The sequence below is a fragment of the Carassius auratus genome, chromosome 4 (genome assembly GCF_003368295.1).
Source record: "Carassius auratus strain Wakin chromosome 4, ASM336829v1, whole genome shotgun sequence".
In the NCBI taxonomy this organism is placed as follows: domain Eukaryota; kingdom Metazoa; phylum Chordata; class Actinopteri; order Cypriniformes; family Cyprinidae; genus Carassius; species Carassius auratus.
This window is the reverse complement of record NC_039246.1, coordinates 18,584,770-18,607,838: the sequence shown is the minus strand read 5'-3', so window position 1 is coordinate 18,607,838 and position 23,069 is coordinate 18,584,770. Positions and strand designations below refer to the sequence as shown.

At 39.4% G+C, this 23,069-nt stretch overlaps 1 protein-coding gene across 1 annotated transcript in view; it reads right to left on the bottom strand.

Annotated features, from left to right (window-relative positions):
- Positions 1 to 22,786, bottom strand: part of LOC113061565 (CUGBP Elav-like family member 2) — a 138,752-nt gene extending 115,966 nt beyond the window's left edge. Inside the window, exon 1 of the mRNA XM_026230819.1 lies at positions 22,528 to 22,786. Coding sequence (XP_026086604.1) covers positions 22,528 to 22,580 — 53 coding nt within the window. The 5' untranslated portion in view covers positions 22,581 to 22,786. The remainder of the gene's footprint in view (positions 1 to 22,527) is intronic.
- Between the last annotated feature and the right edge of the window lie 283 nt (positions 22,787 to 23,069).

The following is a 23,069-nucleotide window of genomic DNA, read 5'->3' as shown; positions in this document are numbered from 1 at the left end:
GTGTGTGTGTGTGTGTGTGTATAATACAGCGGGTAAAATCAGTATTGAACATATCACAGTTTTTCTTAGTAACTATATTTCTAAAGGTGCTATATTTCAATTTATTTTATGAATAAATAAAATGTAATGACACAGGGAAAAAGTACTGAACACATGAAGAAGGTGATGTGCAAAAAGGCATGGAAAGCCAAGACACCCGCATAAATCTATCAGCAACTAGAAAGCAATCCTGCCCTAGTCAGTGGAAATTAGTATTAGCTACCTACAGTACCAGGATGATAAAGATGATACAAAGGTGGACATTTCAGCAAGACGATCTCAAACACAGTCAAGGAAACTCTCAGTTGGTTTCAGAAAAAGAAAATAAAGCTGCTCGAATGGCGCAGCCAATCACCTGACTTGAATCCAATAGAAAATAGGAACTAAAGTTCAGAATTCATAGAGGAGGCCCACAGAACCTTTAAAATTTGAAGACTATGAGGAAGAATGGGCCAAAATCACACCTGAGCAATGCATGAGGCTAGATTCTCCATAAAGGAGGCATCTTGAAGCTGTCATTACCAACAAGCGAGTGAAATATGGGGAGAAATATGTTCCAGACATGTTTTTGTGAGATTGACCTTTGCAGACAGATTCAAACTAGGACCGCCTACACAGAAACCAAGTTTCACGCATACACACACTACCCACCAGGTTTACATGCATATTTATGTACAGTCGGAAGACCAAACTGACTTAAAGTGCAAGCAACATATGCTTTTCATCAGTATGTGTAGGAATGGGATTTGAACCCATAACCTTGGTAACGCAAATTAGGGTTGCACAGAAACCACGTAGGCACACATTAACTACAGAACACATTTGAAACATCTTTATATACATTTTTAAGGCCAAAGTGACTTACAGTGCATTCAAGACTCATTTGAATATCTGTTCCCTGAGTTTGAACCTATAACCTTGGTGTCACTTATACAGTGTTTTCCTTTCTGTTTTCTGTGCATGTGTATCTAGTGAACTAGTGCATAAACCTTAGTTTTTGCATTGTACACTTCAGCACACAATAATGCAAATGAAACAAACACCTCTCCTTACCCTCACACACACACAAATACACTTTGTTACACATGCACATGGTCTGAACAGAACTACTGCAGGTAGAACTGAAGATATCTGCCTCTTCAGATGGAGATGGCTTTAGATAAGCACGCTCACACACATGCAGGAATGCTCACCCTTGGGAAAGTTTACATCACGGTTCAATGAATTTTGGCACAACAACTCTAAGACATAACTGACAATGTGTGTAGCCGCGTCTTATCACAGCTTATCTCGGGTCTACAGCCAACACTCACTTCCCTTTACCACTGCTAACACTTCTTTAAAACTCACGCTGATCTGGGGTCAGATTTTCTACATCAGCGGTGATCTGTATTGTAAAGTATTCATGAGAAAACTGATCCAAACACCACGGTTCACCCCACAGGCAAAGAGGAACCTCAGTACAGGTGCTGTATCTGTAAATATAAACTTCCTTTAGTGGTAAATCTAGACTAGGCAAATCTATCTCATATAGAATTAAACCTGAAAATTGGCTTCCCTAATTGCTTGCTTAACCTGTCAACTAAAATTTCAATGTAAATGTAAAATCTAACTGCAAATTATTTTTACTTAAAGGGGGGGTGAAATGCTGTTTCATGCATACTGAGTTTTTTACATTGTTAAAGAGTTGGATTCCCATGCTATTAAAAATACTATATATATAAAAATAACTCCTTCCGGTTTGTCACAAGTTTCGGAAAGTTTTTTTCGAGTATGGGTCTGTGTGACATTAGATGGAGCAGAATTGAAGCAGACGACATAAAGTGGAACTTAGTCATTTTCCAAAACCGCTAAGCAAATATATACAGTTTCAATACATACTGCATAGAGTGAATCTGACTGTTAGCAAAGGTTTGTTTTGGATGATGTTTTTTTCCTCTCAATGCAAAAGCCTACTCGCGCTCGTGATTCTTTAGCTCCACCCACACGTTAAGCCTCTAGCCGCTCGTGTTTTTCCGGAAAAAAAAACGGTACAGACTATCTTTCTCTTATAAATATAATAAAACTAAAGACTTTTTGGTTGCACTTTATTTTACAGTACGTGTACTAACATGTACTTGTAGTGTACTTATAGTGCATTTATCTAAGAAAGTTCTGGTAATACATGGTAACTACATGGGGTAAGGTTAGGTTTAGGGGTAGGTTCAGGGTTAGTGCCTAGTTATTACATAGTTATTGTAATTACTATAATAAGTATACAGTATGTACATGAGGAACAGGACTGTAAAATAAAGTGCTACCGACTTTTTGGAGTTATGAAGGATGCAGTACTACTCTATAGGTACTCAAGATTAACAGGAGATTTAGTGAAAATGAGCATTTCACCGCCCCCCCCCCCCCCCCCCATGAAACTGCAATTTAATAGTACGTAATTTCTATTACATTTGCAAACTAGTAAATTATATTAAGTGGCCTTAACTACTATAGTATGTACTTCAAAAAAAAAAAAAAAGTATAATGGGTTTGTTTAAATATTGTGTTGCAAAACACCTCTGCTGTAGTTGAGGTGGGGCTAGGGACAGGTTTGGTGGTTGGTGGGTAGGTTTAAGGGTGGGTTAAGACAAATGTAATTACAGAAACTAATTGCATATCTTATTATATGCAGGTATCTTTTCAAATATAATTACAATGTAAAAACATGTATATAAACAATAAATGCATTGTATAAATTATTAATTTAAATGTAAGTGCATAGTAGTCAAGACCACTTAATATAAAGTGGGACTAAAAATAGCATTCACATTTAAAAATTTGGATGAACTTGCATGTGATTACACATTATAGATTAATGAAAAAAAATACTATGCATGTAAAATTGTTCAAATTGTATTTATATTGCCATTTTGTGTAGTGTGTAACATTCTCTTTTGTCATTGGATTTCAGTATCCTCATAAAATACACTTTTTTTCACTTTTCTTATTTATTATTATGGTTTCTTTTTTTTTGCTCCTATACCCCTTAAACATTGTTTTAAATAATAAGCCTCATGTTATACACAGCAGAGATTGCTGTCCTACCTAGCAAGCAACCAATCTTAGTAAACGACAGGAACAGGTGCTGCCGTCATGCCTTTCTGCACACTTTTTAATTAAGCAAAATGATCGTGAAATACAAATAAATTAGAATGTACAGTTGTGGTTTATTCATGTACTTGGTATTTGAACTGCTCGTTTTCGGTTTGAGTGTATTGGGATGCGTATTGGACCGTAGCCTTTGTTCAAGTGGCTTAGGGATAAAACAAACCACAGTGCAAAATAAAGCAAGTGACATTTCATTTAAGCCATTAAAAGAGCAAATCTATAAGCTCTGAAAGTTCAGTTTTCACTACGTGCCTATTAAGTTTGTCTTAAAGTGGACCTTAACTTAATGTTCAAATTTTAATAGCTCGGAAAAATGTCAACATACTCCAGCAAATTGACCGGACAATGTGAGCGAGACTCATCACGATGGTTTTGCTAAGCAGCTGGGAGGTCTTAAGGAGGTGTTTGTGTGTCTCTGTGTGTGCACTGTTGTGGATTTGATATGTGTGTGTGTGTGTGTTGTAGAGTGCTGTAGTAATAACTCCCAGTGGGAGCAGATTTCTGTCTGGTCGTTGTGGTGACAGCATCAGGAAAGAATGAGGTGATGGCTGTCCTCTCCTGCACTGGACAGTAATTGGCAATCCATATCGAGCTTTGTCTCAAACACACACACACACAGACACCTACACACACACACACACGTCATATCCTATCAGCATCGCTACATGCAATTGCCATCACCCTGTTCCCCCAAGACCCAAACTGCAAGTGACGACACATGTGTGAATTTGTGTCTGCTACCACTGTTGGTACCTCGCACTGAAAGACAACATACACATGGTAAACATCATCATCTGAACAACAGGTGGAGATCGGAGATGACAGGCGGATGACGGAGTGAAAGAAAAATAAACATGAGTTTACACATAGGTTTACCCTTCTACTCGGCGAGAATTCGGATTTACAGCTACAGGATGTGTATTTCACCAGCAGCACTGAACAGAACTGCCAAAATAATGACTGTCTTGAACTGGTTTCTAACATGCACCTCTTCTGTCATTGTTCAAAGAATTCCTAGAGAAAGATATTCATTAGCATTCCCATACATCTCAAAGTTGGTGTTTCAGCTAGGGCTTTATACACCAGATGTATGCAACCTGCTTTCCCAAGTAGGGCATAACAAGTTCATGGATCAACAACAGGATTGAACCCTACAAGATGTGTGTTCAATCCTGCTCCACGAGGGCCAGCATTTACCATGCCTGCCCCGAAACACCTGAATAGATATCGTGGGACAGTGGCTGCATTACCATTACCGATACAAAACTTTAGCGATATTTTGGAAATTTTGAATAAAGTATTGCTAAATGCTTCCACTAGCTGATGTTATGCAAATAAACTATTCATGAGAACAGATTTTGGTAGGATTATGTACTACCGTATATATCACAACCACTCCACTAGACATTATATTTAAAGGAAGGAGGCGTAGGCACGCATTTTTACCGAAGCAGCATGCAGAGCCACTGCTGGGATGTTTTTACTTCAGTGCGGCCACATATGACGTGTTTCTTTGTGGTTATAGTACACTGAGGAATGATCTTATTACTTTTTACCTACCCGGGCTCATGGCATACATGACACGAAATACGTACCAATAAGTACGTTTCAATGCAGTTTCCAAAATAAATGAACCCTAGAGGCAGTAAAACTCTGACAGCTTTTATTCCTTTTCACACAAATATACAGAGTTTCAATTAATAAAGCGTATTTTTCGCAGAATTACTTAAAGAATATCATGTCGCGACTTCAAAACAATATTAATATGCTGGGAGATTTGAAAACTGATGCTTCTGAACATTAATATCGCATATATCCAGCTTTATATCTATGGGTTTTCAGAGGCGTTAGGTTTGTTCGGTAGCTCACGGAGTTCGGATATGGACTTCAGAGGTGAGGAGCTCCGTTCGAATCCCATGTAACTGCAGTTCGACAAAGCTGTTCAAATCTGCGTATAAGTTAATTGAAACGACATCAACAAATGCGTTTTTATATCAGTTTTGCATTTGTTAACACTATCGGATAGGTTTAGGGTTGGGTTTGGTGTAGGGCATACATTTTAGCGACAGTCCCCGGATCTTTGAATTCTGAATTGCCGCAATATGTACCAGAATTGTACACTTTTGCCCTAGCTATATTGTTCACTAACCCTAAAATCACTTTGGTTGTAGATATGCTGGACCAAGACTAAAAAAAGACATCCAGAACAATATATACCTGGTAAAATCAGTCACATTTTAGGAATGCACTAGGTTTAGGAGTAAAATTATGCATAACAAAATTATTATTATTATTATTATTTTTGTGAGCTTTAGAAGACAAGAGCCAAGAGTCATATGGCCACTTTTATAGTGCTGTTTGGAGCTTGACAGCCACTGTTCGCAGTCCACTTTTATTGAATGAAAACAAGTAGCTTGGACTTTCTGAAAAACATCTCTTTTTGTGTTCAAAGGGGAAAAAAAAGGCTTGGGAACGGTACATGAGGGCGAGTACATGACAGAATTTTCCAAATGATTCCTTTGAGGCAGTTAGCCGGTAGGGGAAACAGAAGAGGATATCCAGAAGAATGCAGAACATCAGAGAGAAAGTTAACGAAAGCTAGGCAGCAAGAAAACTGGAAACACATCGTTGGGCTGAACAAAATCAGGGCAAGAGCGCGAGGAGCGAGTGGAAAAAAAATTCAATATATTTTTAATCTCGCGGATGTAATGTGATTGCACAGCTGCCGTAGGCTGCAGATTTCATAAGCCAGATCACATTTCAGACAGATGGGGTCGGGGTGCTTGTGTTCAGGCCGATCTGCATGGCTCTGGGAGAAGTTAATGAAGGAGACAGAAACACAATGCCCTGTAATGACTTTAATGCCTTCACCCAAGGATTCCTTCGCTGGCCCTTGGGGGCCCAGAAGGACCAAATCATGTTAGTGTAAAGCACTGATTGCTCTTTTCTCTTGTCAGGGAGAGTTTGAAGACCAAAAATTGAAGAAAGAGTGTTAAATATTTGTCAGATGTCATATTTTATTGATTTTTTTTTTTTGTTAGATTTTTTTTATATGGCTTCGCACATGTTTTCTTTGGGTTCGTTTAGGCTTTTCTTTTGTCAACCTGACCTAATGCCCTGCTCCTCTTCCTGTCTTGTAGCTTTTGCATTTCTCTTCTGCTCTGAGATAACTGGAAATTGCTACTGGAAATGCAGATTATGACATTCAACTAGATTTAGAATACGGTAGATAGATGGTGTATTGTTGTATTTATCAAACTCTCAACCAGCTACTCCAGTTGGTGATCCACCTAAACCTGCTTGGACCTACAAAACAAAAAAACAAAAAAACAACAATATATAACACCATCTACCATTGTTAAAACTGAACATATATTTACTGCACAAGTGTGCTTAACATGAGCAATTTGTTGGTTCAATCAAAATGTATTGTGTTGATATTTTCTTCTGTTGACACTTGGACGACGTGGCCTACTGTATAATGCTAACCAATAACCAGGTACCTTTAACCATTGCTAAATTCAATAAAACTCATATTCAAGTTTGGCTTACTTTTTTTAATCATTCAGTCAAATTCAATACCATATTGACTATCAGAAGTTGCATGAAAATATACTATATTATGATAAAATAGCTTGCAAACTGTGATTCACATTGTGTTTCAGCTGGCTTTAGTTGGATTTTCCAGTTGGGAAACCTACACTTGTGCATTCTCATGAATCAGCGAAAAAACGGACTATGTCCGAAACACAGCAGTTTTCATTGTAATTATGGCAGCACTTTATTTTACAGTCCTGTTCCTCATGTACATACTATGTACTTATTATAGTAATTACAATAACTATGTAATAACTAGGTACTAACCCTGAACCTAACCCTACCCCATGTAGTTACCTTGTATTACCAGAACTTTCTTAGATAAATACACTATAAGTACATGTAAGTACACGTACTGTAAAATAAAGAGTAACCGTAATTATAATAAATCTCATAATACTCAACTGGACTGTCAAGAAAACAAATCCAGTGTTGTCAACAGAATGTAACAACTGGTTTCTACCTGTGTCTGAAGTTCACTGGATCATTTCTAAATCAAGTTAGCAGACTAAGCTCTCGGGATGGTGACCGGAAACAATGGCGTTAGCCCTAACAGTGTGTTGTTATTGAAATGGCCGTGTTAAGGGCTAGGGGAATAAAGATCTGATTATACGCCCAGAAATTTGTTCTCATTTGAGAGGAACATATGTGTGTTTGAGTGTGTAGATGTAGGCGTGTGTATTTTGCTTACTCTGGTAAGAAGTTATACAGAACCTTTTAATTCACATGGAAAACAGTTTTTTTTTAAGGAATGACTATGCTTTTGTTTCTTATTTGAGTGTTTCTTACATTAGCATACACATTTACCAGTACATCTCCAATACCACCTTTATTTGAAAACGGTTGAAGGTACAACCAAATTATTATACTTAGCACCTTAACGAATCCAAATTTTCTTATTGAGTGTGTTACATTTGTTCAGTCTACCATGTTAAGTGAACATTTTGTTTCAGACTCTCATATACACACAACAAAGGCTGTAATGATCTTAGTAATGGCGTTATTAAGTCGACCGGAGTGACGACACTTAGCTCTGGGCATGAGCGGCCCAATGTTTTTGTTATTACTATGACAACAAAATAAAGAAATCTGGGAAAAAGAGGTCCCCCCTCTCATGTTACAGACATTGAGACACAAACATCCCCTCACACACACATACACACATCTTGAACACATCTACAGTACAGCTTTAGAGGTCACATGCCTCTGTCGAGATCAGGTGACCGCCCGACTCTGTAGGAAGATTGGAGGGATGAATTCTGTCAGAGAAAATTTACAGTGGTGTTAAACTCCAGCTGCGTTGTGGCTATCTGCTTTCCTCTCTGATAGAGTTTGAAAGCCCTAAACTCATGACACACTCATAAATTTCCCCAGACTTGTTTAAGCCCCCTTTCACCCACACACACACCCACAATCCCCCTACACGGCGATAAACACTATGTTATATCAGCCGCCAAGTGTTCTGACAAAAATATATCTATATATATTGCAGCAACAATACTCTATTGCAGAAAAATAAGCCCTACTCTTAAAAGCACAAGTTGTCCCTACGGTAATAACACACGCACACACACACAATTTTTATGTCATGGCACTATTAGATGTACAATGGTAATATAATGTGAATAAAATGTAAATGTAATTACATTTTACAATTAAAACTTTTTAAATAATTAAGAACCAACACTTATTAATATTAAGATTGTGCTTGCAGATCTCTGCAGAAGCATTAGACACTGAACACGTCCATAAAGTGAAGTGATAGGATGGATTGTGGCATCTGTGGTTTTAAAGGTCACATGAGACCCGACTGAAACCAAATGTTACAGCGTCCCTGTGTAACTCGCACACAGACGCATATTCACATAGACAGAACATGATTTGTGTCAGCATGTGTTACAACAAGTGTGTCTCCCCGTCTGTGTGTCCGACGTGTTGGAGAACATGTGTACGCATGTATAAAATGTACACATGAGAATGCAGGAATGCGTCTCGCTATAGACAAAGTAGTTTGTAGTATGCGTTTGTTTATGTGAGAAAGCTGTCTAATGAGCTATTCGTAAGAATAAGAACACAATCTCATATCCTTTGGACTATAGGAATAAAGGCTGGTCTACTTTGCAGCTTCTTCTGGCCAACATATGCCCACTCAGACAGGAAACAGATATCTGACTAACATGTTAAATGACTGACCACAGCTTGTTTTTTGTTTTTGTTTTTTTGGCCCGTTTAGGGGCAAGTTTACCTGAAACACACACACACACACACACACACACGAATACCAGCACTATCTCATTACCAATCGTACATATTTTACGTGGTGGCTAATTTGTACGATTTCTGTGAGGTGTATGTTTAGTGCGGTGTTGGGGTAGCACTTCGTACGAATTCCTATCATTTAAAGATTTTTCACAAATAATACATATTTTATGAGTAAAATATGTACGAATTGCCATGAGTTTAGATTTTGAAAAACACACTACTGTGGAAATAAAATGTCCTTGTCCATAGCTAACATTCATTTTCCATTTTCAACCAACTTATATCATAAACTTGGGGGCGCCGCTGACACTTGGGTATTTGTGGAGTAAATACAGAGATAAAGAGTGAAATTAAATCGAACCATATCATTAAATGTCCATCAAATAACTAAATGCCTTATGGCAAAACTGGCAAATGAGTTTATCATGCCGAAAATATTCCGCCAATGTTGCAGAAACATATTCCATTAGTTTCAGACCTATTAAAAGGGTCCGCACTTATCAGAGGGCAATTTTCTGCCGACGGTTAGACACTTTGTAGTCTAACTAGTTTTCCGTTGCACTTAAGAGCACCTAAACACACAAACATGCCCACACAAACCGATATATAAAGACGCACACACAGCCCTGTTTAATTGCAGTGGCTGGAAAGGCATCATTAAGTAAAAGCGAGGAAATACATTTCTTAATGCGACTTAGTAATGCCCGGCCAATCAGACGGCATCAAAGGAATTAATGAGGGTGCTTTGGGCCTAACATGAGAATGTACTGAAATTGCGAACACACATCCACATCCTAAGCACCACACGGATGCTTGCCCTCTCTGTCTTCTTTCAAACAGAGAGATGAAAGGAGTGTGTCAGCTAAGAGAACGGTGTGCCAGCGGACATACACACATGCACATATGCGGATGCACATTCTTACACACACTTTTGGACGCACAGGGATAAAGGAATCTAATACAGTGCTCTGCTGGGGGTGTGTGGGAAATCCAGTTGTTTATAAGCTGAAATCTTAACATCTCACTCTTAACATAATCCTTTAATTATTCATGTCCAAACCGTCTTTAAAGATCCTATAAAATCAAGATTTGTGTAGCTTTGAGTCTAGTCCGCTACCTTTGAGGCTAATATACTACTATACATCTAAAAATGAAGTTTTATTATGATCAAAATACTGATGACTCATCTTTTGCTGTGTACTTTTGTCTAATAAAAAATGCTCTCCGGAATGTTAACATACCATTTCCCTAAAGTATAAATACCACCTGTCTTCGACTGGCAAAAACAAGTTGCAATTCAAAAGTGTTTTTGGAAGTGTTGGGGAAGCTACTTTGAAACTGTAGCATCACAAACTGCAAGCTACTCATAATCTGAAGAAAATTCAAATTACCCTTGTGAAAAAAGTACGACCTAAGTTACTAAAGATAGTGGAGCTGCCATGCACCTGGAAAATGTAGTTAGTACAGCACTACTTCTTTGGTTATTTACTGCCAAACACCTCTAGTTATGCTTATGCTTGTATGTATTTACATTTTTTTTCCCCTAGCATTAATTGTCGGAGAAAGAATTGGCTGGAATTTATTCACTTTTAATGTGTCTTCATTGCTTTGATTAATAATACAAACTTTGAAATGTGTATATGAAATAAATGCAATTTGACTTTACAAAAGGAACCCATCAATATGCCCCACCCCAATTTCACATTCTAATGGGAAAATATGGTTTACCTTTGTTCTGATAGAATTCCTATGGAAAATTGTCCATGTGCAGACACACACATACATTGTTGTTGAGTGTGTGTTGCGTATGCGACTGATATTGTAAACAGAAATGGATTTTCATGGCCATTAAATGCACACACAAACTGTAGAGCCCTTGAGTTCTTGTCCCTGAAAGTAACACGACACAGTACATGCATGATAGTGATTACACAAACCTTTCTGTTTATCCACTCCTTTCATTCTTTCATTCTCACACACCTTTTCTTTAGGTCAGCGTGTCATGCTGGAGATCAGGTCATTATGAGCAATGGCAAAGAAACAATTGTCACCTGGTCTTTAGATGTACGTGTATGTCTCTGTGTATGTAGGTCATTGTGGCTATGCAGGTTTGGACGTGTTGCTTGGCAAATGCTATGATGTCATCCAAGGTTAGTTCTCCATCTGTTTTCCCTCTTACTGAACCCCCTTCCGGAACACAAGAGATTATGTGTGTGTGGCAAAGCACACTGGACAAATTCAGTCTTCTCAAACGTGCATGTGAAAAAGAGAATTCGAGAGGTGTGTGCATCGTCGACTATCAGAAAAGATGGAAGTGCACTGCTTAGGCCACGGGGGAGCGGGCGTCAACGCTATTGCAATTACAAGAGAGAATGAGAGTGTAGAAACGTGCTGTGATTCGATGTGTGCATGAGCATGTCAGGGCGAAAGGGTTGTGTATGCTTGTTGTTGTTGTTGTGCGTGTGTGTGTGTGCGCCTCGTAGCAGTAATTGTAATGGGACTCAAGGGGTCTGGTTCGGTGCCTCTGTGGCTTTCCACTTTCATTCCACACCTTCCCCCCATAATTAGGATCCGAGAAGGCCTGGTAATGTCCAGCCTCTTGAGGCCGTCTCACTCTCTCTGACTCAGATAAGAGGCTTCACTCTGGGCATGCAGGTCAGTGCGTTAGCCCTCGGAGAGGGCCGGAAACCATCCGACCGAGCACCTAGCCGCTACACACTCTGATGTCCCCATATCTGAAAGCAAATAGTGAAGGAATAAATCCGTTTTTATCCCTCACTCCACATCTCATCATCGTTAAAAGGCTGGTTATTGACCATAAATTTGATCAGGCCATTGCCACATAAGAGATGTGCTTCTGATTGGCTATAAAGAGATCTCATTAGAACATTAGGCATGATCAGATATAAACCCAGCCTGATAGGCTAATAAACGCAGACATGGGGCGCGCTGCCAGTAATGTGTTTCTGCTCGTAATTTTTATGGGGATGTCTGGGAAGGCATTAACAGGAAAGAAGGGCACTTGCTGTGCATAACTGTGCAGTGATGGGGGTACAAGGGTGTGTGAACGCAGATGTGTTCACACTTAACCAGCTCTTGGAAGCACAGAGAGGGAACCGTTGGCAACCGTGGAGAAGACTGAATCAGTGGTGTTATCTGAGTTTTGGCAAGACTGCTGGCAGAATGTTGGCAAAGGCTTGTGCATATGCTGCGGAGGGTTTTTGATTGTTTGCTAGTGGTGGTAGAAAGGTATAAACAATTGACTGGTGAAAATTGAAAATGACAAGGTAAACAGTCCTGTTTCCACCTATGGAGTCGTTCAGAGCCAGGATTTTTACTATCGGTATAGATTCTGGTCCACATTGCTCGTTCTGGATTAGAAGGACCACTTAAGCCTGGGGAATGATTTGTTAATCCACTTGCTGTAATGTCTTTCTGAGTGTACTGTACTTCACTGACCATAAACTTGTAGGGACACGTTTGACATGCTTGACTGATGTTTTACTTTACCTGCAGCACTCAGTACAGAGTTGTCGTCTTTAAACTCTTTCATACTCAAGTTGCACACATTAGAATATCTTCTGACCACCTAATTCATCAATTTTTTTGTTGCATCTGCCAGTCTTCTGTTGTTTTTGTTGGAATTTTCCATCTTTTTCTTTGATCAGTTCATGGTTTCTCAACTCTGGCCCTCAAGATCCACCGCCCTGCAGAGTTTAGAGTCTCCAAATCTTCTCAAAAACAACAAGGTAATCACGGGGCTGTGTCTGAAATCACCCCGTACCCTCATTTATTAGGCTGCAGACATCTTCTGGAATTCTTTTGGCACAATCCAGTGCACGGGTATTCTCTTGCACAGAGGTCTTGAACCCTGTTCCTGGAAAGCTGCAGAGATTACCTCTAACTTCAATCAAACACTCTCGAACCAGCTAATCAAAGCTTTCAGGGTTGTATGAAAATCATTTTTTTTTTTTTTAAGCAGGTTAGAAAGAAATGTTCAGGAATATGGGTATATCCAGGAGCAGAGTAGAAGCTACTTCGGTTGTACACTCTTGGGACTGAATAAGTCCACTCGATAATGTTCACTGTAGTTTTAGACTCCACTACAAATAGCTGTCCCTACAGTTTACTATATAAGGATATATTCAATATTACTGGAAAATTCAGTTTGACCTCGAGCTAACCTCGATTTTTATTTTTTTTGTATCTCAAAAATATTGTTTTGAGGTGTTTTGAGTCGAAGATAATTCTCTCTAAAGCCCTGCATTTGTTGAATTCTCTCCATTTTGAGTACAAATATGCCCCGTAAAGCAACTAACAACAGCACTGTTTTACATGAAAGGGGCAGAAAAAATCTAAAATGTGTGATATTTGTTAGAATACAGTAGGAGAAATAGAAAAATAGCTGTGCTAATGGATATTTCCTTAAAAAAAATACAAATAACAATGAATAACGCTGTAAATCCGGCAACCAGTTCTACTCAAGGAATTTGTCCTACTATTCCACCCAGCCTGACACTCACTCACAGGAATTTGCTTAAAATCACCTAATCAAATTGAAGCTTGATATTTTTGTGTGTTATATGCATCAGACAGCTAGAGAATGGTCCTTGGACGTGCCGTCTGAAGCTACTGCCAAGGCCATTTTACACACGTATCTCTCTCACATACAAATGTGTTTCAATCATTACAAGTTCTTAGCAATAACAATTATTATGATGATGCTGATGCTAATGATGATGATGATGGCCCCTGGGGATGAAGACAACGAGAGCTCCCCGGGCTGCTGCAGAATTATGGGGGAACAGATTAAAGGCGGAAAGAGTGGGGCGAAGACAGGAAGAAGAGAAACATATTTTGCTAAAGTTTGTTGATGAGGTTGGCCATGCGTAGCTGATACAGTCACATCAGTACGACATTAAGCCAGCGTAACCACGGAAACACACACACGGATTATATCAAAGAGAGAAAAACACAGAAGACCGGAGAAGCAGAAATTAAAGAGTAAAAATATGGCAGGGTGTTGCCTAGATTCCAGCTGCGCGTGTGTGTGCGAGCGTGTGCACGCAGCGTGCTCATTAGAGCTTAGAGAAGACAGGAAACAGACACACTTGTCTTCCTGTGGAAACAGAAAAAAAAGGAAAGTTTAAGTGTATGCCACCACAAACACACACACATGGCCTGAGTTCAGTCGCCTGACTTTAATCAGACCTAAGACTCCACTTAACCGTCATGCAACCTAAGCTTAGCACAGCTGCCAAAACACAGTTGCCTTCTCACTCACACACACTTCCGACTTTCACTGAAGTCTCAGTTTTAACCAGAAAGACAAGTAAAAATAGTTCCATTACTGATAACACTCAATCTACTCTAGTCTTGTTGCATAATAACCAGATCACGCTTATTTGGGATAACCGCAACCACATATTGCCTCCCAAATAAAGGGATTTTAGTGCAAACAAATATAACAAAAATATGCATTTTTAATAATGCATGTATAACGTTTCTATAGGACCATGTGTGTATAATTAAACAATTAAATTATATTTTAATACTAAAACATAATATTAAAGCAATAACATTTAAATTATTCGTAATAATTAAAAAACTAAAGTTAGTATTAATATATCTTTTTTACACAGAGACACATAACTGGCCTCTTGCACGGGACCACATGCTGGATTTTTTCATCTTGACGGACTGAAAGTTACTGGGCCATGCCAGGGGACAGTGTGCATGTGTGTGTGATCCCTTTAACAAGCATAAGGCCCGTTTTTTCTCTCAGCAGTGGAGTGAAACATAAGACACAGTACAGACAGACAGCTACAATTAAGATTAAGCACACACACAACACAGCTGGAGTCAAGAACTTCCTGTGTGAGCGCTAGCTAATGTAACATTGTACCTACTCACACACACACAAAGTGTGTTCTCTGCTGGGGTTAAGGGATAGAGGAGTTTACAGACAGCCAGCGAGGCAGAACAACGAAGGATAAAAGGGAACAAAAAGAGACAAGAGAGGAAAAAAAGACTAGATGCTAGCATGTTTAGCTTAGCTCAGCTATCAGGGTGTCAGTCTGAAGACGAACAAAACACTTCCGGTAAAACGTGAACTCAAAGCAATATCGGTGTTTATATGGCAGCACACCAGCTTCTGAAATGAGGATTTGAGACATGAAACATTATAGTTGTTTCACACACACACACACACACACAAAAAAATAAAAACACACACACATACATTAAGCATGTGTGTCACGTACTACAGTGTTCTGTAAATAAAACAGTAAAAAAAAAAAGTATTTTCTATATTTGTCCTGTCTATTAATTTCAATCTCATTTACCTCATTTATTTGTTTTGAACATGTCGACTTCTGTGTGTCACAGTAAAATAGAGGTCATCGTCTTCCCACAAATGCGCTTAATCCCACAAACCTTTTAAAACTGTCCTGTAAAATCATAACAAATGATATCAGCGTGTGGCCAAAGAGAGAGATTGTTTCCGTCTTGCGTGTATGTCCCATCTCTCTCTCCCAAAGCAAAGCATCTGGAAAGACACTTCGCTCTTTTCAATAAAGGAGTGCAGTGAACATGAGTGTTTCTCTGTAAATATGCATGAGGCTACAGAATCCAGGCAGTTCAACAGTAATCCTGCTCTACTGTTAACCGGGAGTTTTATAAAGCAACACACACTCGCACATAAACAGCATGGTGTGTTCATACGCAGCCAGAAGTGTCAAAATATATTTCCCCCAGCGTACTTATAATGTAATATTCAAAGTTCCCAGAGGCTACATGCTAAGCTAAAACTAAAAGTTTCACTCAAACTTGTGATTAGCATAGCAAAGAGTGTCTGTGGGTTTATGTAGCCATACTTACAGGAGGCAATGTGATCAGAATCTGACTGGATTGTTTTGTAAAACTTGAAATTAACATTTTCTGAATCAAATTTAGTGTTAAGGTCAATGCAGGACTCAAAATGTGTGCCATATGAATGTCATTTAGACTTTTAGCATTTAGCAAGCATCAAAACTCTCTTGTTTTAAACAAAATACTAAAATAGCTTGTTAACTTTTACCCCAAATCTGATCAAATCTCCCTATGGATACATTTAAGAATGTCCTCATTCATAAATAAAATAAAACAGATTGAACTAAATTTGTTCAGCAGTTGGGTTTTAGTATGTATTGAAGTCTGTGGTGTGTTGATGCATGTGCGTGTACGTTTGAGTGTGAGAAGAGAGACAGTGCTACATTTGACAGCAAAGTGAAACATCCGTGTGCTAGCTACATGGGTAGAAATGTGTGTATGCCTCTGTGTGTGTGTGTGTGTGTGTGTGTGTGTGAGAAAGCTCTATGAATGGTTCCTGAAGTGCTCTCCTCAAACATAGCTGAAGTACATTCTCCTCTCTCAGAGCTAGCGTAGGAGGAAACCAGCACTGATATGCCTCTCTGGATTTCAAACTTATCATAGAAAACTGCCTACATACACAGAATGAGAGAGAGGGGGAGAGAGAGAGAGAGAGAGAGAGAGAGAGAGAGAGAGAGAGAGAGTTGACAATAGGCTCTGTCTCTCTCTCAGACAGTCAGACGTTCAGTCCAGTTTTAATCACGGACATTCAGTGCGGCCTGAAAAGAGTCTCTGTCCTGAGCCCTGCACTCTCCTACAGCTTAAACAATGCACTGCTCACACACACACACACACACGTTCAGATTCTCATTAAAATCCTGTGACCATTTCCCAATTTCCTCAACCAGCCAAATGGGGAGAAATCTGTTACTTTGTCTCGCACAAACACACACACACACACAAAATTCAGAATAGCCAGAAATACGACAGTGCCATATTAAGACACACCAATAAATTCTATGTCTCCAAGGTTGCTCTTATATTGCTTAGGAGATGAAGATGTAAAAAGATTTCATATGTTTTTTTCACATAAGTTTCTTATTATAAAAAAGATGTAGAGAAAGTATGAAGGTATTAAAGTGGAAATCCTAGCTTAGATCTTTTTAGGACCTTGATGAAAAATAAAATACAATTTGAGTTCACGTTGAGTCCTCAATACCTAAACCTAACTACCTAATTAATTATTAATAAGCAGTAATTATGATTTTATTGAAGTAAAAGTCATTGTTATTAGTTAGTTAATAGTGAGTTTCAAATTGCTTTTCAATTAATCTCATGGCTGTCTGTGAAAAACTATTAAGATATTTAAGAGATTTTTATTTTTACAGGAAATGTATGATGATGATGAGTTTCAAGGAGACTGTTATTTGGGGCAAAGAGGGTACAACAGAGGATTTATATAAAAAAAAAGTAGTACAACAGAGGATCTATTTAAAAAAGTAGTACAATTTCTCTGTCCCCATCCATCTTCTTTCCACTTTTATCTCTCGCAGTCTCATTCTTTCGAGCATCTATTGTTCTGCCTGCATTCATTTCCCTGTCTCTCTCTCTCCTTCAGCTGTAATTGTGATGGGTGAACTGATAATTGTAATAACGTTCTCTAGGTAGGGAGTGTGTGTGAGGGGTGGGGGGTTGAACTTCAAGGGGTGCAGACCCATCTGGGTAGATCACGCAGGCTCCGAAAATGTCAGCCTGTGGAACAATATTGGTCACACACACAGATGCACATACACAGACAGTATAATGGGTACACTGACTAGACGGCGGAGGGCAGTGCATCGCCGCACTGACTCGAGCCAATAATACGGAACACTGGATCCAGCACACACACTCATCAAATGTTGTCTTCACCTCCAGCCTGCACTGCCACATCGCTTCCTCCACCTCTTCCTCATTACCTCGAGCTTTCACAAGACCTGAGTACACAACTAAACCAGTAAACAAATATACACTCACTAGAACATTTTTAACTTCATTTTAACATTTTTTTAATTAGCATTTTATGACTAAACTATCTATCTATCTATCTGTCTGTCTGTCTGTCAGTCAGTCAGTCAGTCAGTCAGTCAGTCAGTCAGTCTGTCTGTCTGTCTATCTAGCTATCATCTGTCTGTCTGTCTGTCTGTCTGTCTGTCTGTCTGTCTGTCTGTCTGTCTGTCTGTCTGTCTATCTATCTATCTATCTATCTATCTATCTATCTATCTATCTATCTATCTATCTATCTATCTATCTCTCTCTCTCTGTCTGTCTGTCTGTCTGTCTGTCTGTCTGTCTGTCTATCTATCTATCTATCTATCTATCTATCTATCTATCTATCTATCTATCTATCTATCTATCTCTCTCTGTCTGTCTCTCTGTCTGTCTATCTATCTATCTATCTATCTATATATCTATCTATCTATCTATCTCTGTCTGTCTGTCTATCTATCTATCTATCTATCTGTCTGTCTATCTATCTATCTATCTATCTCTGTCTGTCTGTCTGTCTGTCTGTCTATCAATCTATCTCTCTCTCTCTGTCTATCTTTGTTCGTCTCTATCTATCTATCTATCTATCTATCTATCTATCTATCTATGTCTGTCTGTCTATCTATCTCTCTCTGTCTATCTTTGTTTGTCTCTATCTATCTATCTATCTATCTATCTATCTATCTATCTATCTATCTATCTATCTATCTATCTATCTATCTATCTATATGCAGAGTCTCTCTATCTTTGCCTCTATCTATCTGTCTGTCTGTCTGTCTGTCTGTCTGTCTGTCTGTCTGTCTATCTATCTATCTATCTATCTATCTATCTATCTATCTATATGCAGTATGTCTCTCTATCTATCTTTGCCTGTATCTATCTATCTATCTATCTATCTATCTATCTATCTATCTATCTATCTATCTATCTATCTATCTATCTATCTATCTATCTATCTATCTATCTATCTATCTATCTATCTATATGCAGTATGTCTCTCTATCTATCTTTGCCTGTATCTATCTATCTATCTATCTATCTATCTACCTATCTATCTATCTATCTATCTATCTATCTATCTATCTATCTATCTATCTATCTATCTATCTATCTATCTATCTATCTATCAATCTCTAGACACACATAACGGAGGTTAGTTATTCTAGATACATAAAGGTCTTATTCTTGTTGTTGCAGCGCAGTGCCCAGACCTGTTGGGTAGGAGTGACGTGCGCTGCAGTGTGCGTCTGAGGCTGGTACAGGTGCAGAGATCAGCATGGAATGCCGTTCATCTGCGTCGCCCATCTGTGCGCCCCTGTCTGCAGCCAGCCGCTAATGCCGGGGATAGGGGACAGGCTAACGGCATGATCCGCCCACCCACACACACGCGCACACAAAATCCACTCAGCCAGATAATTACGGATGCGTCCCGGGCAGAGGCTTAAACACACACTTAGAGCCGCTGCCGCTAACAGCGTTCATTAAAACCAACACTGCAAAGGTCAGAGGTCACCCACTGCTAAAGACGGATGCTTGCCACTCCATTGCCTCTCTACTAGCGCTACTCTTTCTCTCTCTCTCTGGCCTAAAAACAAGTTGATTTCTCGCTCTGCTAAAATGAGGGAAAGAAAGACGTTAAAAGACAACGAGAAACCAAGTTTACTTGCTATCAGGCACAAGAACACCAAGTCTCGTGTTTGAATATGCCTCTAATCAAATCATCTCCCCCTCCTGCCTCTCTGCTAATTCAATAAAGGCAACAACTTGTCATTGTTATTTAAAGTAATTTTCAATGTAATCAAGTGGTATTAATAAGCATGCTGCCTCTCATTACCGACTCAACCTGCCTTCCGAAGCGCGCAGAACTCAGTGTGTGTGTGTCAGCGTGACAGAGAGGCTGTTGTGTGGCTGTATGTGTGTGTTAGAACATTATGCATGTGCTTATGACTCATTGTGTGTGTGTGTGTGTGTGTGTCTGTGTGGGCGGACATGAGTTCCATGGTATTTTTGTTCTTGTTGCTTGCAGTGACAGAATGGAGTTGCATTTCTTGGCTTCATTTTCGCGCAAAACATTTGCGCAAAAGTTAGGGAAAATTTAAAAAACATAAGAGGCAGAGATGAACATAAAGCAAAGTAGAGACTGGCATAGATAGATAGATAGATATATAGATAGATAGATAGATAGATAGATAGATAGATAGATAGATAGATAGATAGATAGATAGATAGATAGATAGATAGATAGAACACTATTATCCTAGCATGACATTTACATGTTGCAAATTACATAAATGAATTAAAAAAATGCATTGAATGCAAAAGGAGCTGAAATCAATCTCCAAATCTGTCATTCAAACGACATCCGTGTTACAAATGCATCGAGCCCTTCTGAAGGAAAAGTGGGATCATGACAGAGTGATCCCGCAGAGAGCTGAGCCCTAAAAAGAAACGAAGCACGTCGGAAATTTCCACTGCACGGATCATAAGAAAAATGTGACATCACTACGATGCGTCATATTCAGATGCAATCCAAGATGATGTATTTGAACAAGGCAGAAATTGTTGCGAGCTGACGGCGCGGTGTTCAGAGGCGTCGATCCGGTAGAAACTTGAGGAAAACGCAGACGCCGGAGTTTTTGTTTGCGCAGCACGTCAAAAAATCAACTTAATAGATAGCCAAGTTACTTCTGGATTTATTTTATCTGCTTTCTCAGTCTGTTTTCACAGATTTTACTCAAATAAAGAATGACAGAAGAAAGGGGTTTGAACTAAAGGAGAGATAATGAGAAAGTTAATCGGATGTAACACACACACACACACACACACATTAGACAACAGTTTTCTGGGTTGTCTGGTGGCTTCATTAGGCTGTAAAGAATGTCACTGAGTACCATAGAGTCACATAAGTAAAAGAGAAACGTAAAGAGATGCAACAGAAAGACAAGAAAACTTAAGCTGGTCTTTATTAAGGCAGTCCGGCAGCTGCTCCTCTGGCTAATACAGAGCCTCCACACTAATAAAGAAGAAAAAGACAAATAGCGATCCATCACACATCCCCCATCAGCCCCATTTCTCCCGCTCTGAACAGAAGATTATGCCCCGGACGGCTCTGGGGTGGAACTGTGATTGTGAGTGTCAGTCAGAGAGAAGGAAAAGGAACATACCGACTAATAGTGCTACATCGATCGGGAAATGTCTACTTAAATGCAGCAGTAGTCTGTCACCTACACAGTAAGGCTATTAAAACAGGACTGTACGTGTGTGTGCGTTCTAGTATGTGTCAACATCGGATTCGCACATTTAAAAACATCCACAGAATGTGCGTTTTGGCATGCACACGTTTTGAGGACGCGTATATGCATTTCGGTGCAATCTGAGCTTGACCTGCTTATCGGCATAAATAACTGACCAAAAATAACACTTCTTCTGAGAGAGCAGAGCGTGTCATCTTTATACCCTTGATCTATTTTCATAATTCAGTGTGGAATACAGCGGCGCCCCAATTTACAACAACCCAGAATCCTGAACTATATATGAAGATCCAGAGTATTTATAGTTCGCTTCATACCCTCATTACAAACATGTTCATGAACGCTTTTTAAGTGCTATTAGTAATTCTGACTGAACCTCTTATTTATGCATCCAAAACATCTGAGGAGGAGTTCAACATTCAACAACTGACTAAAATATGTATTTTTTATTTATTTTTTTGTACAGATTATAAGAAAAATACTAAATAACTTTTGCAAAAGCTAATATAAATAGAATGCAAACCTTATTTTAGGGTCATAAAGCTTTCCGAAAACTAATGCGGAACGATTTGACATCATGACATGCTTTCTGTGGTTTCAGTTGCCCTTCTATACTTCCTCAAAAAAAACTGAGTTAACACAATGGCTGTCTCAACCCGATGGCGAGCAGCGTTTTTAATATTTTAGGCACTTTTAAAAGCAGTTGTGATGTTTCAAAATAACTAGAAATCTCTAAAGATAATGGTTATAGGGTTAGGGTCAGCTGTTTATAATGCTCAGCCTTGGTAGCTCAGTTTTGATAAATATCCAACAGTGTTTAAACTAAGGTAAAACGATGAAGGAAACTTCAAAGCCGCGCATTTGTTTGCGCACTAGACGGATATGCGCAACACCATGTGCCATATCAAGATCCTAAGGGGTGTTTAAAAAGAGACAAAAAGGGAAAACGAAACAGCCCAAAATCTCAAGTCGATAGACAAAGTGGATAAATGAAGTATTCTATATAAATCTCGCAGCGATGCGCACTTCGTCTTCTCAGCATCAGCACCATCATCCCGCATCACATATGAGTTGAGACGCGCCCGGTCCGGTAAGACTCCTCAATCCCGGTGCGTTCGGGGGAGGGTTTGGTCGCACAAGGGGTTAATAAGACACTCCATGCGTCAGACACATGACAGTATATGTGCGGACTCAAGAAGAAACTAAAAAAAAAAAGTCCCACACACACTTTTTTTTCGAGCTGAAATTGCACACGCAGACGTACGCGCTTCTCACAACATTCATGTTGGAGACGAGCGGAGGGAAGAGCGTGTGCCTCAGCGCGGGCGAGATGGAGACACATGTTCGGCTCAGGTCTTACCTTAACACGTTCCAGCTCTTGAGAGGGTCCAGGTCTGAGATTATAGAGACCATGCTTGAGGCTCGGGCGGCTCGGGCTTTGCTCGGACAGAACGCGGCTGATTGAGTGAGTGAGTGAGTGAGTGAGCGCTGTTACTCCGACTGTCTCTCTGCACTGCTCTGAGTGTGATAAGCGCTGAGAACAGGCTCTCTTTCCTCCGCCCCTCACAATCACTCCAGCTCTGCCTCTCTCTCTCTATACGAACCTCTTCTGTGTAATATCCGACTCAACGTATGCAACCGTTTCCGTAGACACTGCAGAATGAATAGCCTACCTGGCGCTTTTATGATCCTTGTGAATTTTTTAAAGAGATTTTTTTATAGAGGCGGGCCTCTATAACTCTGTGTTATGATACAAAGTGCCAACGAATTGAAAACGACATACTGTTTTCAACAGTTAAAATAGGTAAGTATAGGCCTATCAATAACGCTTTACGCGGTCATGCTTCGTATTAGACTTACTTGCATTGTACTTAGTAAGTAGGCTATACTGTGCTGATCTGC